This window comes from Barbatula barbatula, assembly GCF_947034865.1.
Source record: "Barbatula barbatula genome assembly, chromosome: 10".
NCBI lineage: Eukaryota > Metazoa > Chordata > Actinopteri > Cypriniformes > Nemacheilidae > Barbatula > Barbatula barbatula.
Window position 1 is genome coordinate 12,564,183 of NC_136773.1, and position 18,595 is coordinate 12,582,777.

Sequence of the window (18,595 nt, forward strand, 5' to 3'; positions counted from 1 at the left end):
GGACCCTGAAAAGGGCCCAGACTCGATGGAACGCGGCAGGCAGCGTCCTTTTCCGATCCGGCATTGGAAAGGCCGGGATTCGGGCCCAGTAAAATCTCCCCCTGGTTTGTCCCGTCAGGGCCGCTTAAAGAACCTCTTGGCGGGCTGCTGACGGGGAACAGATGCCCTCTTCCGCGGGGGTCCACCTCTGGTGTGTCGTCCTCTGGGAGGTTCCTTAACCGGAGGGCCGCCGCGGGAGGGCAGGGCTGCTGGGAACCAGACTGTGCCCGAGACCATGCCGACCTGTTGGCGGGCACGTTGGCGCGTGGCAGGATCTGTTCGATCGCCTCAGTCTGCCAGACCGCGGAGAACTGCCGTCCTCCACGGTATCACCAAGCAGCCCTGCTTGCGAGATGGGCGCATCCAGAACCGACGTTCTGGGCGCCGCTCACCTGCGCAAGACTAAGCCACAGATGCCTCTCTTGGACCACCATTGTGGACATCGACCGACCCAGTGCACGTGCCGTGGCCTTCGTCGCTCGTAGCGCGCGGTCTGTGGCAGTACGTAGCTCTCATACGAGTTGGGTCGAACTTCCCGCCGTCCAAATCCTTCAGGACTTACCTGAAAAACCCGGAGGACCGCCATGGCGTGGAGAGCGGAGGCGGTTCGTCCAGCAGCACTGCAAGTCTTCGACGAGTGTCGAAGAGCTTACGTGCTCTGGACGGGAGTCTAGGTCGAGCCCCCCCAAGTGGCAGCTGTCTGCGGGCACAAGTGGCCCGCGACTGCACGCTCCACGCGGGGAACGTCAACATAGACTCTAGCCGCCCCACCAACCAGGGAAGTCACAGCCACAGAGCCCTCCGGCCTGAAACGCGCCAAAAGGAGCGCATTCCAGGACTTGGCGAGCTCGTCATGCACCTCCGGGAAAAATGGTAACGGAGCGGGGCGTGGCTTTTGACCACGCCCCCGAAACCGCGCATCTAGCCGCGAGCGTTCCGGCGAGGATGTTGTTACACCCTGCAACCCGATGCACGCGGCTGCCCGGGAAAGCATGGCCGACATCTTAGCCTGAGTCTCCTCCGGAGCTCTCTTCCGCATCCGATGCCAGCAGGCAGCTGTCCGACGCAGCGACAGAGATAGCGTCATCATCCGTGTGCGAAGTCTTACCACTATGAGACGGCCGTCTGCCGCTCGTAGGGGACGAACCAGGTGAGCGTGAAGGGGTATAGATGGTCCGCGAGCGTGAAGCTGACGGAGCGACATCTATCGCGTCCCTAAATCACCCCCGCCGCTCGCCAAAGCGGTCAACCTCGCCGAAACGGCAGCTGAACACGCCTGGGAAACAGACGGGGTGGTGGCAGCGCTCGAAAGAACGTAGCCAACCGTGACCGCAACACCCTGATTGCTATGTCCGCACACACGGGACATTGCATCAGTGAAAACCTGCCTCAGCATGCTTGAGCCCCAAGCAAGTGACACAGGAATCATGGCCGTCAGACTCCGGGATGAGTCTGTCGCACCCAAGGATACAGCTACGAAACATGCTCGTAGCCGGAGGGACTTACCTCTTAAGGTCTGTAGCCTTCTGCCGAAACGCCCAGGGGAAGTCCACCGAAAGGAGAAGTCCGCTGCTCCGCGTCATAAATCCAGCAGGTTTTTCTCGAAGTCGAGTATCGCGTGTAGCATCAGCAAACACACAGGTTCCGAAGAACAAAGGATGAGTGAATGACCGCCGCCATCTTCCTTTATACCCGTATGCACGGGGCGGAGACTGGCGTGCGCGTGCCATTCGCCAAGCCCATTGGCGTTTTATTAATTAATTATCTCGGAGAAGGTAGGTTCTCAAGATCAAACCCCAGTCAGTCTCTCACAACGTCGAGAGACCGACTGAAGGGGAACACAAGGTTTCGTGCACACAGGGATAAAATATGTGCCACAGTTGAATATATCACCAGTTCGACATTGTTGTGGACCTACTTTTATACCAGAGGTTCGGGACATCTTGATCAGATACATGGCACCATGTATTATATCAAATACTAACAGATATAAAATGTATACAGATATTAAAATGGGTCGTGGTTAGATCTTTCATCAGCACATTGGTTCAAAACAAACATCAAAATCAACATAAATTGGGTCCATGAACATAAAATCAAGATCCTGCCATAGCAATCCCAGTTCCCTGACCTGAACCCTGCAGAAAATGAGTTTGAGGAACTCAAGAAGACGGAACACCAACATTTGAAGGATCTGATGAAATTCTTTATGGAGGAATGGACTCGGATGACTTTCAATGTATTCTCAAATCTCATCAGACTGAAAAGAAACCCCCCTTTCAGCTGTTTTTCTTATAAATTGAGGTAGCGGAGTGGATTAAATACAAGGGTGTCAATAATTGTGGCCAACATTTTTTTTACAATGTGATATCCCCCCAATTCGAATGGTTTTACTCAAGTCCAAACGAGAAACAATGCAGATTTATTTTTACAGCCTTCTTTGCTCATATTTACCAAGGGTGCCACTAATAGTAGAGGGCACTGTATAGGCTGCTACAAAAGGTTGTACACAGCAATGTCATGGACAAATAATTTTATCAAAAGTTGTTATAAGAACTATTTCTTTCTTGCTGTTTTGTAGTCTGCAAAGAAGCTTTCGTGCAAAAGATTATGAAGTTTCTTTATGCAACCGTACAGCCCCCAATTTTTTTTCTATGACATCGTGTAGCACCTTTATTTAAAATAGTATACTTTTTCAATATATAAACAAGAGTTTAGCATGCATAAATATAGTAGCGTACTATTAACATAAACATGTGTGCAGAGACCTTCAAAACTACATTGTGTGGCGTTTCGTTATGAATCTGGTGGTCGGTTTGAGCAGGCCATACAGGGAGACCAGGAAACCCTTCAGAAAGGTGAATACTAAGAAAATTCTCAAACTGTTATTCGACTGCCATGTTTGACATGCACCTGGCAGACCCTTTCATCCAAACCAACTTACAATATACTCAAAGTTCAATATTAAGCTTGAGTATCAAACCGATAACCTTGGCATAGTGTTAGACTACAATACCATAATTGAGCTAAATGACCCATGACACATTTATGCTTTTCTCCTCCGTCTACTCAGGCTATCTATGGGACCACCTCCGAAGCAGCAGTTTGGAGGCAGTGTGCCATCTACGTCAACAACAACATGGAAAATGCTGTGGGGAGATTGTACGTGGAAGAGGCCTTTTCTGGAGATAGCAAAGACATGGTGAGCTATGTGTGTGTGTTGAGTGGATGTATGTGCGGGTCCTAAAATGTTCCTTGGAGTTTGTGTGGGTTTTTCAGTGTGTATGTATGATTTTTCAGGCTTGTGTGGGATGATTTGAGTAGGGTCCATATGTGCGTATGTAAGAACAGCTGACCAGTGTATTAGTGCCGCCTGTCATAAAACACACTATCTAACACTTCATAAATCACTGGACCCTCCTGGCCTCACGCCACATGTACACTGACTTCTGTCTTATACTGTATAATTTGATTCTCCATGTTCCAATGTTTTATGTGAAACTACAGACCAGAATGTTTGTAGTAAAAGAAATGTAAGTATGGAAATGTTTTTATTGGATAAAAGGTTTGGAAAGACGTGAGGGTGAGTATTTTTTGGGTGGACTGTTCCTTTAAGATTGCGGCTGGTTACTGCCCATATAAATGTATAGTCAGATTTGTAAATGTAATAGATTTGTGTGTAATGAGTGCATGTAAAGCACACACATTAGTGCCAGGCATTTGTGTGTGTGTGTGAACGTGTGCGTGTTCATGATCAGGTGACCCAAACATATCCCTCCCACAAATCACTCTTCAATGCATCTACAGTCTGTTGTTTGAGGTCACCAGGATAACATTACAGATTCGCACACGAACACATGCCAACAACTGTCATGTTTGCTATCTAGTGCTGATAACCGCATTCTGAAAGCTTTCAGGTTTCTCTGTCTGAAAGGTTTATAAATGTTTTGCATTTACAAAGTTATTACGCAAAATATCAAAATCTGTCTATTTTAATTTTCGAAACCATAGTCTGCTTAGATACTCGATTCTGATTGGCTTGCATTAAAACTGTTTAAACCAGGGGCATTGCTAGACCTAAATATCTTCTGGGGCACATGCCCCCATTACTTTTTTTCTTAAAATCCTGCAAGACAATGCACAATTCAAACGTCTCTTGCTTAAACCACCATTCCTACAGTACAGCAAAACATTTATGTATTTAAAATTATTTAACAATCTTCAACATACTTAACCTAAACTTTATTATGTATTTTTATGTACAGTCCTAAACTAGAGCTAGTAAATTAAATAAGAAAAATAGAAATGTTTTTCTAAGCAACAATGCTATTTTACAGACTTGACAAAGGTTTTCCTGAGACATTTTCCTTTAATGTCTGAGACCTGACTGGCTGGGGATGTAGCCTAAAGTAGTTTCCACTGCTTCCATTTCCCTGCTTTGCACAAACAAATTCTGACGTCCATCTACAGGTGCTGTTAACTAATGAGTCGAAATAAGATGATCTATATTATTTAGAAACGTACTTTAGTTTCGTCATGTTTCCATAGCCTACCTTATTTGCGTGTCGTCACAATTGAGTGCCTGCATGTGTACTGCGCAGCTGCGTGCTCTGCAGTTGCTGGAAGGAAACACACAGACACGCACGGTTATGGATTTCTGCGCGAAAGTACGGCACGAGTTTTCGGACCGGTTTAAGTGTGTGACTTAGGCTACTACGTTGAATATAAATCGCTTTTGCTGCTATTATCTATGTAAATGATTACACTGACAAATAAAGTAAACTATTTATACTGGGGTATAGCAGATTTATACTGGAACACGTGCCCCGGTAGAAGGGGTCTAGCGACACCCCTGGTTCATACCACAGTCTGTTTGAAACCTCGATCCTGATTGGCTGGAAGGTGTGCATTAAATCCGTTGAATGCACGGGTAGTTCCGGTCAGTTAAAATTAACTGCAAAAAAACCCTGTTATTTTTATGTGTCTGATCAGAACATACACTGTGACATCAATAAAAAAAGCGGGATAATCCTCAGATAGCCATGCATTTAAACGCTTTAATGCACGGCTAGTTATGGATTATCCCTTACATCATTTAATTATTTGGCAAACTTTAAAGACACGCACAAAGGTTCAGAGATCATAATAATTTAAACGCTAACTAAACATTCTGTGTTCTGCTCAGATGGATGAGATGATTGCTAACATCAGAGAGGTGTTTGTGAGTAACCTGGATGATCTAGCCTGGATGGACGCTGAAACTAAGAATGCTGCAGAGGAGAAGGTGATATTGATTTTAGGTTCTGTGTTTTCATTTTAACCCTACTGAAAATTACATTAAAAATATATTCAATATTATTAGCCACGGAAAAAAGTTAAGAGACCGTTTCAAATGATAATTTAATCTGCATTTCTAGATGGATTATGGCCATTCCTGTCCAGTGTCTGCACAGTGTCTATGATAAGAATTTAGGTTATCACATAAAAAACACATTTAGAACTTTTCCTAAATACATGTACAAATTTAACTGGTGTATTGCTTAAAGGTGAATATGAACTTGTTTTCTTTGCAGTATTTGAGGTTTGAAAAAAATAAATACAGAGCATCTTTCCTGTTATTTTGACCTGTTTCTCCGGTTTAAGTAATTTTGAAATGGTCTCTTATTTATTTTCCCGGGTGAATTTATTATATTATAGCTGTTATAACTGCCCAACCCAGGAAAACCTATTTTGAAAAGTCAATTTTGGTATTCTTTATCCCTATAGGCACGAGCAATCCGAGAAAGAATTGGTTTCTCAGAAAATATAATGAACAACACATTCTTGGACCAGGAGTACCAATATGTGAGTGACTACAAGATGAAGGCTCGGCAACGTTAATTTGTCTAAAAAGTCAAACCTTGAAATATCCGAAGACACCTGAAGTATTAATATGCTGATGATATCCTTCTATTATTAGTTAAACTACAATGCAGATGAATACTTTGAAAACATCATGAAGAACTTGGAGTTTGGCCAGAAAAAACGCCTGAAGAAGTTAAGAGTGAAAGTGAACAAAGACGAGTAAGACCTCCAAATTTAATCATTTTATCATGTAGGCACGCCGGATCATTTCAACACTTACGTAGCAATAAACGCCTCATTCAAAAATCATTCAAAATGTATTCAAAATTTTAATTCAAGGTGGATAACAGGAGCTGCAGTGGTCAATGCCTTCTACTCATCAAGCAGAAACCAAATAGGTAATTGAATCACACAAATCTTAGCAGTAACTTAAACATGCTGTATATGGTCCGTGTAAGAAATTGGTAAGTCTATATTAAAAAAAAATTCTCTCAGTATTTCCTGCAGGGATTCTTCAGCCTCCTTTCTTTGGTAAAGGTCAGCCCTGGTCTCTTAACTACGGGGGCATCGGGATGGTCATTGGACATGAGATCACTCATGGCTTCGATGATAATGGTATCAGAATAATAACAGCAATATCTTAAACGTTTCTTCAAGAATGGCTGTTAAGAGTTTAATCTTCACGTGTTTAACTTTGTGTTATTGATATCTTTTCGCAGGACGTAATTTTGATAAAGATGGTGACCTCAAAGAATGGTGGACTCCATCTTCGACTCAGAATTTCCATGAGCTTTCAAAATGCATCGTGGACCAGTATGGAAGCTTCTCTTGGGACCTGGCAAATGGACAAAATGTATTACATCATGTATTACATCTGTATTACATCTTCGTCTTCGCACAATTAAAATGACAGATACTTTCCAACACAACACAGCTTACAATCCCAAACCATTCAGCAAGCATGTTTGGCAGAAAACACCACAGCTCTATCTGTTCTACTCAGGGTGTTTACAGTATTTGGCACATTCATCTTTTATGTCCTCATCAGAGGCTCCTCATAGCTTTCTGTGAGTTTATGACAGCTGCAATTTGGGCCTTATTGTCCACAAATAGTTTTCCTGGAAGTGAGCAGTGATTTTCTGGGGATGTAGAAAGACATCTAAATTACTGTCTTATTTTCCATTCTCTCTCATGTGTCCTTTGTGCAAACAGCTAAATGGGAATAATACTCTTGGGGAGAACATCGCTGACAACGGGGGCATTCGACAGTCTTATCAGGTAAGTACAGCACAGGACATCTTATCTTTCCCGTGGCTGTCTTGACATCCACCCTTACTGCCAGAAGAATAGATTGCGTTTAATACAGTTTCTTCTACACTCTTAAAAGTAATGGTGCTTAAAAGGTTAAAAAGCTTTTAATGGTCTCACACTGCATATGAAGTTGAAATGTGTGGTTCATATGTTGGCTTCATTGTTCATGCCTATAACAAGTTTTATTAAAAAAACGCTCAGTGAATAAATGTAGAGAAGTAAAAATTATTCTAACACGTGTGTCCGTGTAATTGTTAGTTGCTTCCCTAAAATGTTATCATAAGAATATATATTTTTATTCAAATAACTTTATCACTTTAAGGTTGACGTCATGATGTCACAAGCAGCCCATCCGTTATACATCACTCCCCCCAATTCTACACAGTCTAGAGCTGTATAGTCAAATAAATTGTTTTTACAAGTCCTAAAAAGAACGTATGATAAACAGGCAGCTCAGCTCAGTGTGTTCCACTATGGATGGATCACTGTCAGACTTTGATGACAGAGGGAATCGGCTTAATAGTTTAGTCTCCCCAGAAAAGCCAAAGAGAGAAAAATGGCTCACGATCTAAATGTGTTTAATGCAAGGTCTCAATGAACCATCAAATGTAGACTCCGTGTATAAACAGCAATCACAAACCTGTCACTGACTCACGGGTCACATGTGATTAGACATTTCCTTCGGAAAGCAACTGGCTGTGAGATGATATCTAATGTTTACTGCTATTTTAAACTATTCATTCCAGTAACAAGTTCTAATGATTTCTCATCAGTTTGATCTCGATTTTTCAGGCCTATCAGAACTATGTGAAGAAGCATGGAAAGGAAGCTCCTCTGCCTGGTATAGACCTCAATCATGAGCAACTCTTTTTCCTCAACTTTGCACAGGTAAAACTTGAAATGATCGGTTTAATAACAAACAACCATGTTTTGATAAACCTATTGAAATTGGCACCCGTATAATAGGGTATGTCACAATATCAGATTTCCCCTACACCATTATTGTGGCCAACGATTTGACAATAATATTATTTTAGTGATATCATAAAAAATATCAAATTAATATTTAATTGTATTTATTTTACTTGCTTTTCTTAAACAATAGGTGCTGAATATCTGACGAAATTATGGTGTGTAATATTAAAACGATGTCAATAATCATGGTTTTTATTATCCTGGTTATTGGCAACACTGATATATTGTGACACCCATAGACCTGAACATGACAACCAGTGGTCATCATGCAGAAAAATGTGACCTTCTTTTTGTGACAGTGTTTACAATCTACTTGGCTTTAAAAACATTTTGAATAATGTTGATACTGTATGTCTGAATGCACGGTCAGAAAAGAAGGTACAAAAGTTGTCGGTGGGACAGTGCCCTTTTTAAAGGTTAATATGTACCATTTAGGTAGAAATACTGTATGTATTCATTCGGTACCAATATGTAGCTCTGTAGTACTAATATGCACACCTTATGTATAAAAGTGTACCTTTTGAAAGGGCATTGTCCCAGTTACAGTGACCTTTTTTCTGAGAGCGTAGAATGACTCAATTGGATGTTAAAGGGACAGTTCACCCAAAAAAAAATGGTCATAATTTCCTCGAGTTGTAATAAATACATGTAAATGTATTTTTTCTGATGAACACAGAGAAACATATTTGAAAGAATGCTTGTAACCAAACAGTTCTTGGCCACAATTGAGGAAAAATTACAGTGGTAGTCAAAAGTTCCCCAGAACGGTTTGGTTTCCTACATTCTTCAAAATATCTTCTTTTGTGTTCAACAGAACAAAGAAATTTATAAAGCAATTTTCCTACCATGGTAGTCAATGGTGGCTGAACTGTTTGGTTGTAAGCATTCTTCCAAATATCTGTGTTCATTAGGACAAATAAATCTTATACAGATTTGAGTAAATGATGACAGCATTTTCAGTTTTGGGTGAACTTTTCCGTTAAGCAATGGCTTAGTGAAACTTCCTGAACATCATTACTTTGCTTTCAAGGTGTGGTGTGGAACACACAGACCAGAGCATGCTGTCAACTCCATCAAAACTGAAGTTCACAGTCCAGGGAAGTTCAGGTACACGCATCTTTATTCACAGACAACGATTGACACGTCTTCTATCTTCCTCCCTTCACAATGTTACAATGCCATTTCTATTTGTGCAGAGTTCTTGGGTCATTACAGAACTTCCCAGAGTTTGCCAAAGCCTTCCAGTGCCAGAACAATGACTATATGGTGCCTGCTAAGACTTGCCGGGTGTGGTGATTGCTCGTGGACCAGATGATGAGGGTTTTATCGAGGGCCTGTGGTCCGTAGACTCTCTCAACACTCTGCTAAGTATTAGATCACCATAGCAGAAGCTGAGAAGTATTCTCAACAGGGTAAGCTAGGGTCGCTATGCTCAACTCCACCGGCGCACTTGAGCCATACACAGAAAGGGGAGACATCTCAATACACTCCTTCGTATAAGCAACAGGCAGTTTTAGTTTGTGAGATCATTACTCAATCCATGGCTCTTTCTGTTTGCATACACAATGTCAAATTTAGGGTGACGATTATGTAGAGATAATGTTAAAGTTTTGTATCGCATTATGCTAATTTCAAGTAAAACTGTGAATTGGAAATATCAGTAGCATTATGTATATACATATTTATCGCAACATCAGTATACGTCCAGTGCTTGTACCAACATTGGTCAACCAGAGTAGATTCAGTTAGCTATAATGCCACACAGATATGCCAAGAAATATTATGTATAACACAATGGGAGTTGACAGTTATTTCAATGAATTACAAGAAAATGTTATGTGTATTCATTTATTTTACATGAATTAATTTTCATACATCATCACAATGGAATTTAAATATGTAGACTCGTTTGTAATTTGTAACTTCCTTAGAAAATTGTCATGAGGATCAAAAAGATTATACTTAAAGGTCCAATGTGTAATTTTGGGATGATCTATTGATATAAATGCAATATAATATACATAGCTACGCCTTCAGAGGTGTATAAAGAGCTAACACAATGAAGCATTATGTTTTTATTACCTTAGAATGAGCTACTTCTATCTAAATACGCCGCGGGTCCCCTTGCATGTAATTCGCCATGTTCTGTCAGCCTTCATAGTGTTTCGAGGGGAGGGGTGGAGTGAACGGTTGGTTGCAATTCGCAACCTTGCCGCTACATTTCTCTGACTGGACCTTTAAGAAGTTCCCCTCAATTTATCAGATTTGGTATGTTTATGTTAACAGGACATGTTAATGTCTTACATTATTTGAATGAATGTGTTTGGCATGTGTGTTAGTCCTAATTTGCTTGTTTTTCTTTTTCCATTGTATGTGCTAGCCTTGACTTTTGCTTGTATAAGCGGGTGTGCTTGTGACAAGCAATCTGCAGCATGTCCCGCTTTATTGACTTAAAACATCTACTGATGTTGTCCTATGAAGGCTACAAGGCAAAATGAGTTATATTGAGACCAATCCACACACACACAATACATTTTAATGCCAAAGAATTTTACAATTGCATTTGTGATTTTGTGTTTGTCTGAAAAATGGACACTGTAACAGTTTCCGACCTGCAGGGCTAAAAATCCTGTGTTGTTTCAACCCATTGTTGGTTAAAATATGACAAAACCAACCGTTCTGTTATAAAGTAACCATGGTTGGGTAACAACAACGGATCTTGTCCATATTTTCACAACAATGGTTTGGAAAAACAAGAGTGTGAGTAAATAATGACAGAATTTTCTTTTTTGGGTGAACTATCCCTTTAAAACTGATATGTTGTGATTTGTTTGTGATTAGGTACAGTTTTGATGTATTTGAAGAAGCGCAAGGTATTTCTTTTGGAAGGCATTGGGATAGTTAAAAAAATACATGAATTTCCCATTTGTGCCAGAAAGCTTTTCTGTGCTGCGTCAAAAACACCATAATCATTTGTTTGGGGAATTTAATGCTTTCAAACACTGCCAACACCACCAAAATCTCAACAGACAGATATACCTCAGATGCCTGTATTTAGATACTAAAGATAATTTTTTTATTAATAAACTGTCAATGTAAAACCTATCTCTGTTGCACATTTTCTTTCTCAGGATCATTTCCACTTAGATAAAAAATGGGGAATAAAAACAGGCAACTTCTCTGGCATTTTCTTTGGCAGGCAAGCAAGCCCTGGGAGCAAAGCTTATCAGCGAATCCGTGAAAAGAAACACTGTCATTTTTCTCTATGCAATGCCTTACAGCATTCATTGAGAGTCAGTTAGGGTCCACACTTCAACGTGGAGCCACGCAAAGGTCAAAGTGCTTCAAAGTGCACATGAACATCGTAAAGCATCACCACAGATTTTCCTCTCTTCACTCCATCATCTCAGTCCTGCAGACTACCTTTACGATTAAAAATACCTCAAGCTGTCACCCACCCCATAAAACAGATTTGTTGGCTTGCAGTTAGGATTGTAACTTGAACTGAAAGCCATGACCACACCAATCACTCTGTAATGATGTTTGTTTTCTATAAATGTGGGGCCTTTTTATTGCCAATTCTATTGTTATATGAAGCTGATGAACGCTAATGATACACTTGCTTGTTTTAACTAAAACATAATGATTTGTTTTATGAGGACAAAATGAGTTATTGCATTGTAATTTCCACCCAAGTTTAGGTTCAACACTGCAGTGATTCTGTGTCTTTTTTGTGTCCTTAGTTTTAGGTTTTAGTGGTACAGCAAGTGGATCAACATGACCACCAATATGTCTACTCTAAAACAATATTTATTGCATTATTTAGAAGGAAATAAACACTATCTCGCCTTGCTCCCCTTTCCAAAGTATGCAGAACTGTCATACAGAAAATAATTACTCCATCACAAACAATGATTGAATTGACTGTTTAGTATGTATTTGAATCGTTCTTGTGGTATTTTAATGTATCACCAAGCAATCTGTGCAGATCCATATTAAGTTGAACGCGTCCATTTCTGAAAAGACTCCGATAAGCTTGTTCAGGTGTGTTTTTCCAGGGTTACTCGGCAGGAAAATGGATCTCGCAGGCCAGAGTTCAGAGTAAAATACTGTAAACCCTGACAGAGTCATCATAAACTTATTGTACTGTACATATACTGTACACCGAGACACCTGAGATATATTTCATCGGACACATGCTCACTGCACTCTCTGTAAGTCGCTTTGGATAAAAGCATCTGCTAATTGATTAAATGTAAATTTCAATACACAGGGAATAAAAGTTGTCATATATTATCAAGAGGCCAAATTAAATGGCAAAAACACTTGACAAGATTGGCGATTCACTGACAATATTTATGCGTATCAGAGTGAAATGATGAGCATTTGTAAGACCTATACAGGGCTCAAAATGACACACCATATAATAGTACCGCTAAGACCTTCTCCAACCAGGGATGACTGGTAATGACCCCACACTAATAAGCAGGCTAGTTTCAAACTTTTCTCAGAAGAGGAGGAGGGGTTTGGTACACAGAAAACCTTTCAGTAATAGCTTTCAGTAATAAATCTGTCACTGTGTCCTTTGCGCGAACATCTCACTGCTGTATGTTGTTTGTTTTTTCCCATGATGTGGATTTACTAGTGACATGACCCCTGGCTGAAGAGGTGCTGTGTGGGGACAGTGGCATGCGATGGCGTGAAACCATGGCATATCTTAAATGCTCTGAACAGAAGTTACTTCTTAGCAGCTCATTGAGTTGGATGAATCACAACAATCTATCAAGTAGCACCGGTCCCGCATATTTTACGGAGGAGATCGGGAGCTTAAAAGGACGACCGGCAGGACTGTTGACGAGAGAGGACCGGGTCCGGACATGTGTTAAGTTTGTGTTTATGTTTTATGGCCGGCAGTCTACCCTGAGGTGGCTGCCAGTCTTTAATCCAAAATAAACAAACAATAAACACAGAAGTAAAGTTTGTTAAATGTTCGCCGGTTCCTGCCTCCTTCTTTCCCTTTTATGGATCTTCATTACAACCACAAATCAAAAATGGTCTTCATTTACTCACCCTCCATTTGTTCCAAATTCCAAATTCTGATGAACACAGGGAAATGTATTTCAAAATACCTTATTTTGTGTTGAACAGGACGACGAAATGTCAAAAGCAATTTCCCTACTATGGTAGTCAAAGAACTTTTAGTCAGGGTGAGTAAATGAGGACCGAATTAAAAATATTTGGGTTTCTTTAAATTGTATCCGATTTTGTGGCTAACGTTATTTTAAAATAACTTGATTTAAGCAAAGATATATAACCTCAAATTGTATGTGTCAAACAGATATCATGATAAGATCAAAGTAAGTGACCAACACTAACGTTCCAGTTTTGCAGTATTGCTCTAATATTGATAAGATTTGTGCAACGTATTTTTGAGAGAGAAACAATTAAAGGACTCCAATTCAAATAGTTAATTTGTATTTAGCCTGAATACTCAGTGTTTGCTTACGCCCCAGCTGTTGTTTGTTAGTTGTGTAATTTATCATGTTTTTTTTTTAAAAGAAAGAGGAACAAGTTTGATTTCAGTCATAACAGAATTCATTCCGTGAATGGGGTGGAGTGAAAGAACAACAGGAGAAAAGAATGAGCTGTGTCAATTATTAACAAACAAATATGACACACAAAAATGAGCAACAAAAGCGCGGTGACTCTCAAAAAGGACAAATTCTCATCTCACTTACAACATACACCTTTTACCTTTTCCTTCTCCAGACTTCAAGAACTTGAAAGGGATGTTTGCTGGTCACAATAACTATCCTCTGCAATGGAAATATGAAATACAATGGGTGATACAACGACATCATGTGGCAACAAAAGGAACTGCATATATTAAAAAAATTATGTGAGGTTGACTTTGCTTGATTTAATGCCTGATACAATTTCAATCGTGAATCAGACGGGACATTTTTGTCACTATTTGGGGATAAGACGTTATAATATAGAAAGTTATTTTATACCTCACAGCATGCAATGCTGCTTTCGCCTCACAGGCCTTCATACACATTTTGAATAAACGTGAAGAGCATATAAAACCATGAGCCATAAGCAGGTTTAGATTCTCATTCGTTTGATCATCCAGCAGGTGTGGAATATGTGATGACTTTTATGTGAGCATGTAGTTGTATTAGATAAAACACAATTTTCTTTCACACAGCACTGGCAGGTTTTTATGGCACTATTTAAATGCAGCTTTGCAGCTGGACGACAGGGTGGAGTAAGACAGATTTTTAAATGTCAGTTTGCATTAGGTCCTATAGAGTATATTCATATCACAAACTGGTGATGTGTCACAGGGTAAAGGTTAAGTTCCGGCCATGTGCCTGATTTAAGAGTGTTGGTCCTTTTTATATTTTCGAGGATTTTATTACCTCGACTGTCTTGCAGGAGATGATTCTATTATTTCTGAAAAAAATAGAATATTTTATGTACACAAATATGCATTAATATTAAAAGATGATGTCTTAATGTAACCAGTACTTTTAAACTTTGCTTAAGAACTCATATTTACACGACAAAATGTGAAACAAATCTCACTGGTCCCACGCATCGCCATAGCAACAGCATCCCTCTCTCCACCTGATGTCTGGTATGTGTCTCTGGTCCTCTGCACCCCCCAAAGCACTCTCATGATCACTTCAGGTTAACAACACTCAATAAGACAGACAGGGAGAGAGAGAGGTAAGAGCATATTATTCTTTATGCAATAACAGGATGCTTTTCTATAAATCTTGCAAAACATTTATCTCATTGAAATACAAAAGAGGTGCCCTGGTCTTTAACAGTTTGAGGGCATCATTAAAATTAGTCCAGTCTTCTTCATATCAAAAACTTATAGGTCTATGAATACATTATATATACCACATATATCATTAAGTACTATAGATGTACACTTAAAGTAATTTAAAGGTTTTGTATGTGTGGCCAACAATTCCGAGCTGAGCTTCCTTTTGTTGGCATAACTCACACTCTGTTTCTTCTGTGCACTTGTTTTTATCGATCTTCCTGCACTGTGGAACTGGATGCTACATCTCACCCTGTTTGGAGTGAGTTTTGGTGTCTACATCACCTCTGTCCTAAGACTGTGGTGATGTTTTTCGGGCATTTAAGGGGAATTCAAAGATTCACGAATATTCCAAAATGGTAAATGCTATTGCACAATAAGACAAATGTAATTAACACATGGATTGTTTATACAATACATTCCCTTCCACATTTGACGGAGTATTGAAATAGGATAAATGCACATGACAACAGTCACATTCTCTATAAACAAACTAACACATGAATTCTTTATCGGGAAATAAGCCTAAAGCAATTATCACCACATACAGTTTTCATTTTCATCGAGAAATTCAAGCTGGTATAGATCTATATTTTTGTGTAACCTGCTCTTTCATTCCTTCTCTTTCGCTGTATGATGAAAGATCTCTGCTGGCCCTTCCCAGAACAGAATAAGAATGTCACAATCAAAGAGTAATGATAAAGCAACTGTGTATACACAGAAATACTTTATATTTATGTTTGTAAAATTGAATAATTAACAAACCAACCCAATTTACTCTTTTAATCTCTGTATGTCTAAAGTCCCCATTAAACTTGAAAACCCAGCGTATGTGTTTGTGTAAGGAAGCAATTTGATTCTGTGTTCTCTCCTAAGTGCTTGATGTGCTGAGATATTTTGTTGTTAGGGTTTGTGTGAGGTTGATGGTGTTTTCTTCTTCTATAGACGGTTTCAATGAAACAACAAAAACAAACGTTAATGCCCATGCACGCTTTTGTGGCCCAAACTTCCCTTTCGGTACACATCAGAAAAGAAGAAAGCCCCTTAGATGTTTTCTGATAATAAGCAAAAGAAATAGCAAGTAAATTACGTAAACTATCAAGTTAAACATATGTATAGGTAGTATTATTTTACAATACCATAATATGTTCATACACATTTAGGAAACATGCTGAGTTCATATTGCAGCCACGGAAGCAATCAAACGATCTGGGTCACATATAGCAGATTACACCCCACCAAGTACTACTTTGCAAACTATGAAAGAAATTACTATATATTTCAACAGGAGTAAGTTACCATTTTATCATGGCACGTAATTCCATTGAAACCGTTCAGGTGCCTGTGTGCTGTGCGAACTGGACACTAGAAAAGCTGTGCAAAAAGGAAAACCTGTCTACTGTTTCGACTACTGTTGCCCAAACCCATAACACAAACCCTACAGAAACAATACTCCCGTTCAGCCTTCTCTGGCTGAAACATAGTAACATCCCCTGTATTGTCCATTCAGTTTATAGAGATAAACTAGCTGGGTTATCAGAAATCACTCTGGCCCTCGGAATCCCAGAGTTATTATTCATCATATCAAGCTGAACAAAGACCTCTGTTAGTCTCCATGAATTGTCCCATTGTGGTGCCTGGGTTCCATATCTCTGACGGCAGATAGTGAGGATGGAAGAGAGACTGCACCGTAGACAAGCCTGACTGAATCAAAGAAACAAAATAACTAAATGACCATATCCGTGTAAAGCACAAAGCATACAGGTTATTCTTATTGAGGTTTTGTGTGTTAAACATACATTACAGTATTGTTCCACAGAACGTAGCTCATTAGAAAAAAATCTATTTAATAATTATGAAAGTGTTAGAATAAGTTGGACATGACAGTAAATATAGAATTATTATTTCATTTAATATCTTTGTGTAGTCAACATCTTATTTCTAGATTCCACTAACTCTAACCCGTATTGTGGACACGGCGAACCATACGGCTGCAAAAACAGCATATAAAGAATCCGTCGAGTGATGATCTGTTATTTTCCATTTCAAAAGAAAAAAAGTGAGGCAGATGAAGTTGCAAAATTTCAAACTGATGCAAAAGTGGATGCGATGATTAGTATGATTGAGGTAAAATGAGTTATTACCAGCCATTAGTGGAGCAGAACTGAGCTCCAGAGCCCTTAGGCTATTTACAGTCATTTTCCAGCACATTAGAGGTGTGGGGAAATAGATGCTGTGCACAGACTCTTGTGTGTACTTGAACATGCCTGAGGCGGGATCACAGAAAGCATCACTCTGTTGTTGTATTGATCAGCTCGAGAGAAAATAAGGAGAGAACGATGAATGTACAGGTGATCTGGTTGACAGAACATCAAGTGAAACACCACATAGGCAAACGTTTTATGATGGGAGAACCTACTGAGTTTTAAATTAATAATCTCCTTTTGATATCAGGATATTCAATTCAAGACACTCAGAGTTAAAGTTAATCTGGTGAATTATTATATAAGCAGTAAAAAGGTGATGTTATATAAGGTAGGCTACTAGGAAGTGAAATATCTTCCCGGTGGCTGCGTTTCTCTGACTATGTCACACACAGCAACAAATCAGTCAGCCTGAGCTTACTGTGAAATGTGCTGGGTGACACAGGTTGTGGTGTTGTGGGTCTAGGAGCTAAGAGTTCTGAAGTACAGATGTCATTACTTTAATAAAAAAATATCCCAAGTAATACAGTGCTAATATTCTATGAGTGACAGTGCAGTGTAAAAATCTCATTCCAAAGTGGAAATAGTCTGTGCAAGTTTTCTTTTAACATCTAACTGAAATATTTAAGAAATAACAGTGAAAATATGTAAACGTGAAATAGTCATCTGGTCCTAGACGAGGTTCATGAGTGGAGTCTTCAAACTGATGTTCTTCTCACCATCGTGAAGGACCTGTTATTTGTTCGAGATGACCTCGAAATGGTTTGTATGAGTGATATGTCAAACGCGAGAATTGATAGGAGCAATGTGGAGATTTTGGTGGTATCTAGTGTTGAGGTTGCGAATTGCAACCGATGGCTCATGTTTTGTCACATTTTTACTGTCCACCTTAAATGGAAAAATATGTGTGTGTGGATTGAAGACACTTAGACTCTGCTTTATCTTGCAGAATGGAACAATGTCTATTGCCTGGCTGGGGCAACATCAGCACCCTGAATGATCTGCTTATGGTTGACTTAGATGTTTAAATGATAGTGAAGTCACCTATTTATCAGATATGGTGACCCATACCCGAAATAGTAGATGATGGTTTTCAGCATTTTCTGATAATGTCAAGATCATCTGAGGAAAATAAAAAGAAAGTCTGTAGAGATTGCTGCAAGGTCATATAAACAGAAGCACACATTGGGAGTGTTTATATGAACATAATGTGTTGAAGCAGGTTGTATAGTTGTATGGTATAGTGCAGTCAGAGTCTGAGCATAATAGGCCTAGAGTGTGTCTGTGCGGACTGCTTGGCAGGGCAAGCATCAGTAACATTTCTGAAAATGTTGATGATGCATAAGAAGAGATCTATGAGAAAAGGTAATTTCACTTAATTGAA

General features: G+C 39.7%; 1 protein-coding gene across 2 annotated transcripts in view; it reads left to right on the forward strand.

Moving 5' to 3' along the window:
- LOC306899195 (neprilysin-like) overlaps nucleotides 1–11,273 on the forward strand; it is a 44,463-nt gene extending 33,190 nt beyond the window's left edge. Inside the window, exons 12-23 of one of the 2 annotated variants that reach the window (XM_079465295.1) lie at nucleotides 2,804–2,897; nucleotides 3,113–3,241; nucleotides 5,225–5,323; nucleotides 5,806–5,883; nucleotides 5,999–6,102; nucleotides 6,223–6,281; nucleotides 6,379–6,498; nucleotides 6,603–6,748; nucleotides 7,096–7,161; nucleotides 7,987–8,082; nucleotides 9,200–9,276; nucleotides 9,366–11,273. In XM_079465295.1, the coding sequence (XP_079321421.1) occupies nucleotides 2,804–2,897; nucleotides 3,113–3,241; nucleotides 5,225–5,323; nucleotides 5,806–5,883; nucleotides 5,999–6,102; nucleotides 6,223–6,281; nucleotides 6,379–6,498; nucleotides 6,603–6,748; nucleotides 7,096–7,161; nucleotides 7,987–8,082; nucleotides 9,200–9,276; nucleotides 9,366–9,465 (1,168 nt within the window). In that variant the 3' untranslated portion in view covers nucleotides 9,466–11,273. The remainder of the gene's footprint in view (nucleotides 1–2,803; nucleotides 2,898–3,112; nucleotides 3,242–5,224; nucleotides 5,324–5,805; nucleotides 5,884–5,998; nucleotides 6,103–6,222; nucleotides 6,282–6,378; nucleotides 6,499–6,602; nucleotides 6,749–7,095; nucleotides 7,162–7,986; nucleotides 8,083–9,199; nucleotides 9,277–9,365) is intronic. The other variant, XM_079465296.1, reaches the window with a different exon arrangement.
- The last annotated feature ends 7,322 nt before the right edge of the window (nucleotides 11,274–18,595 follow it).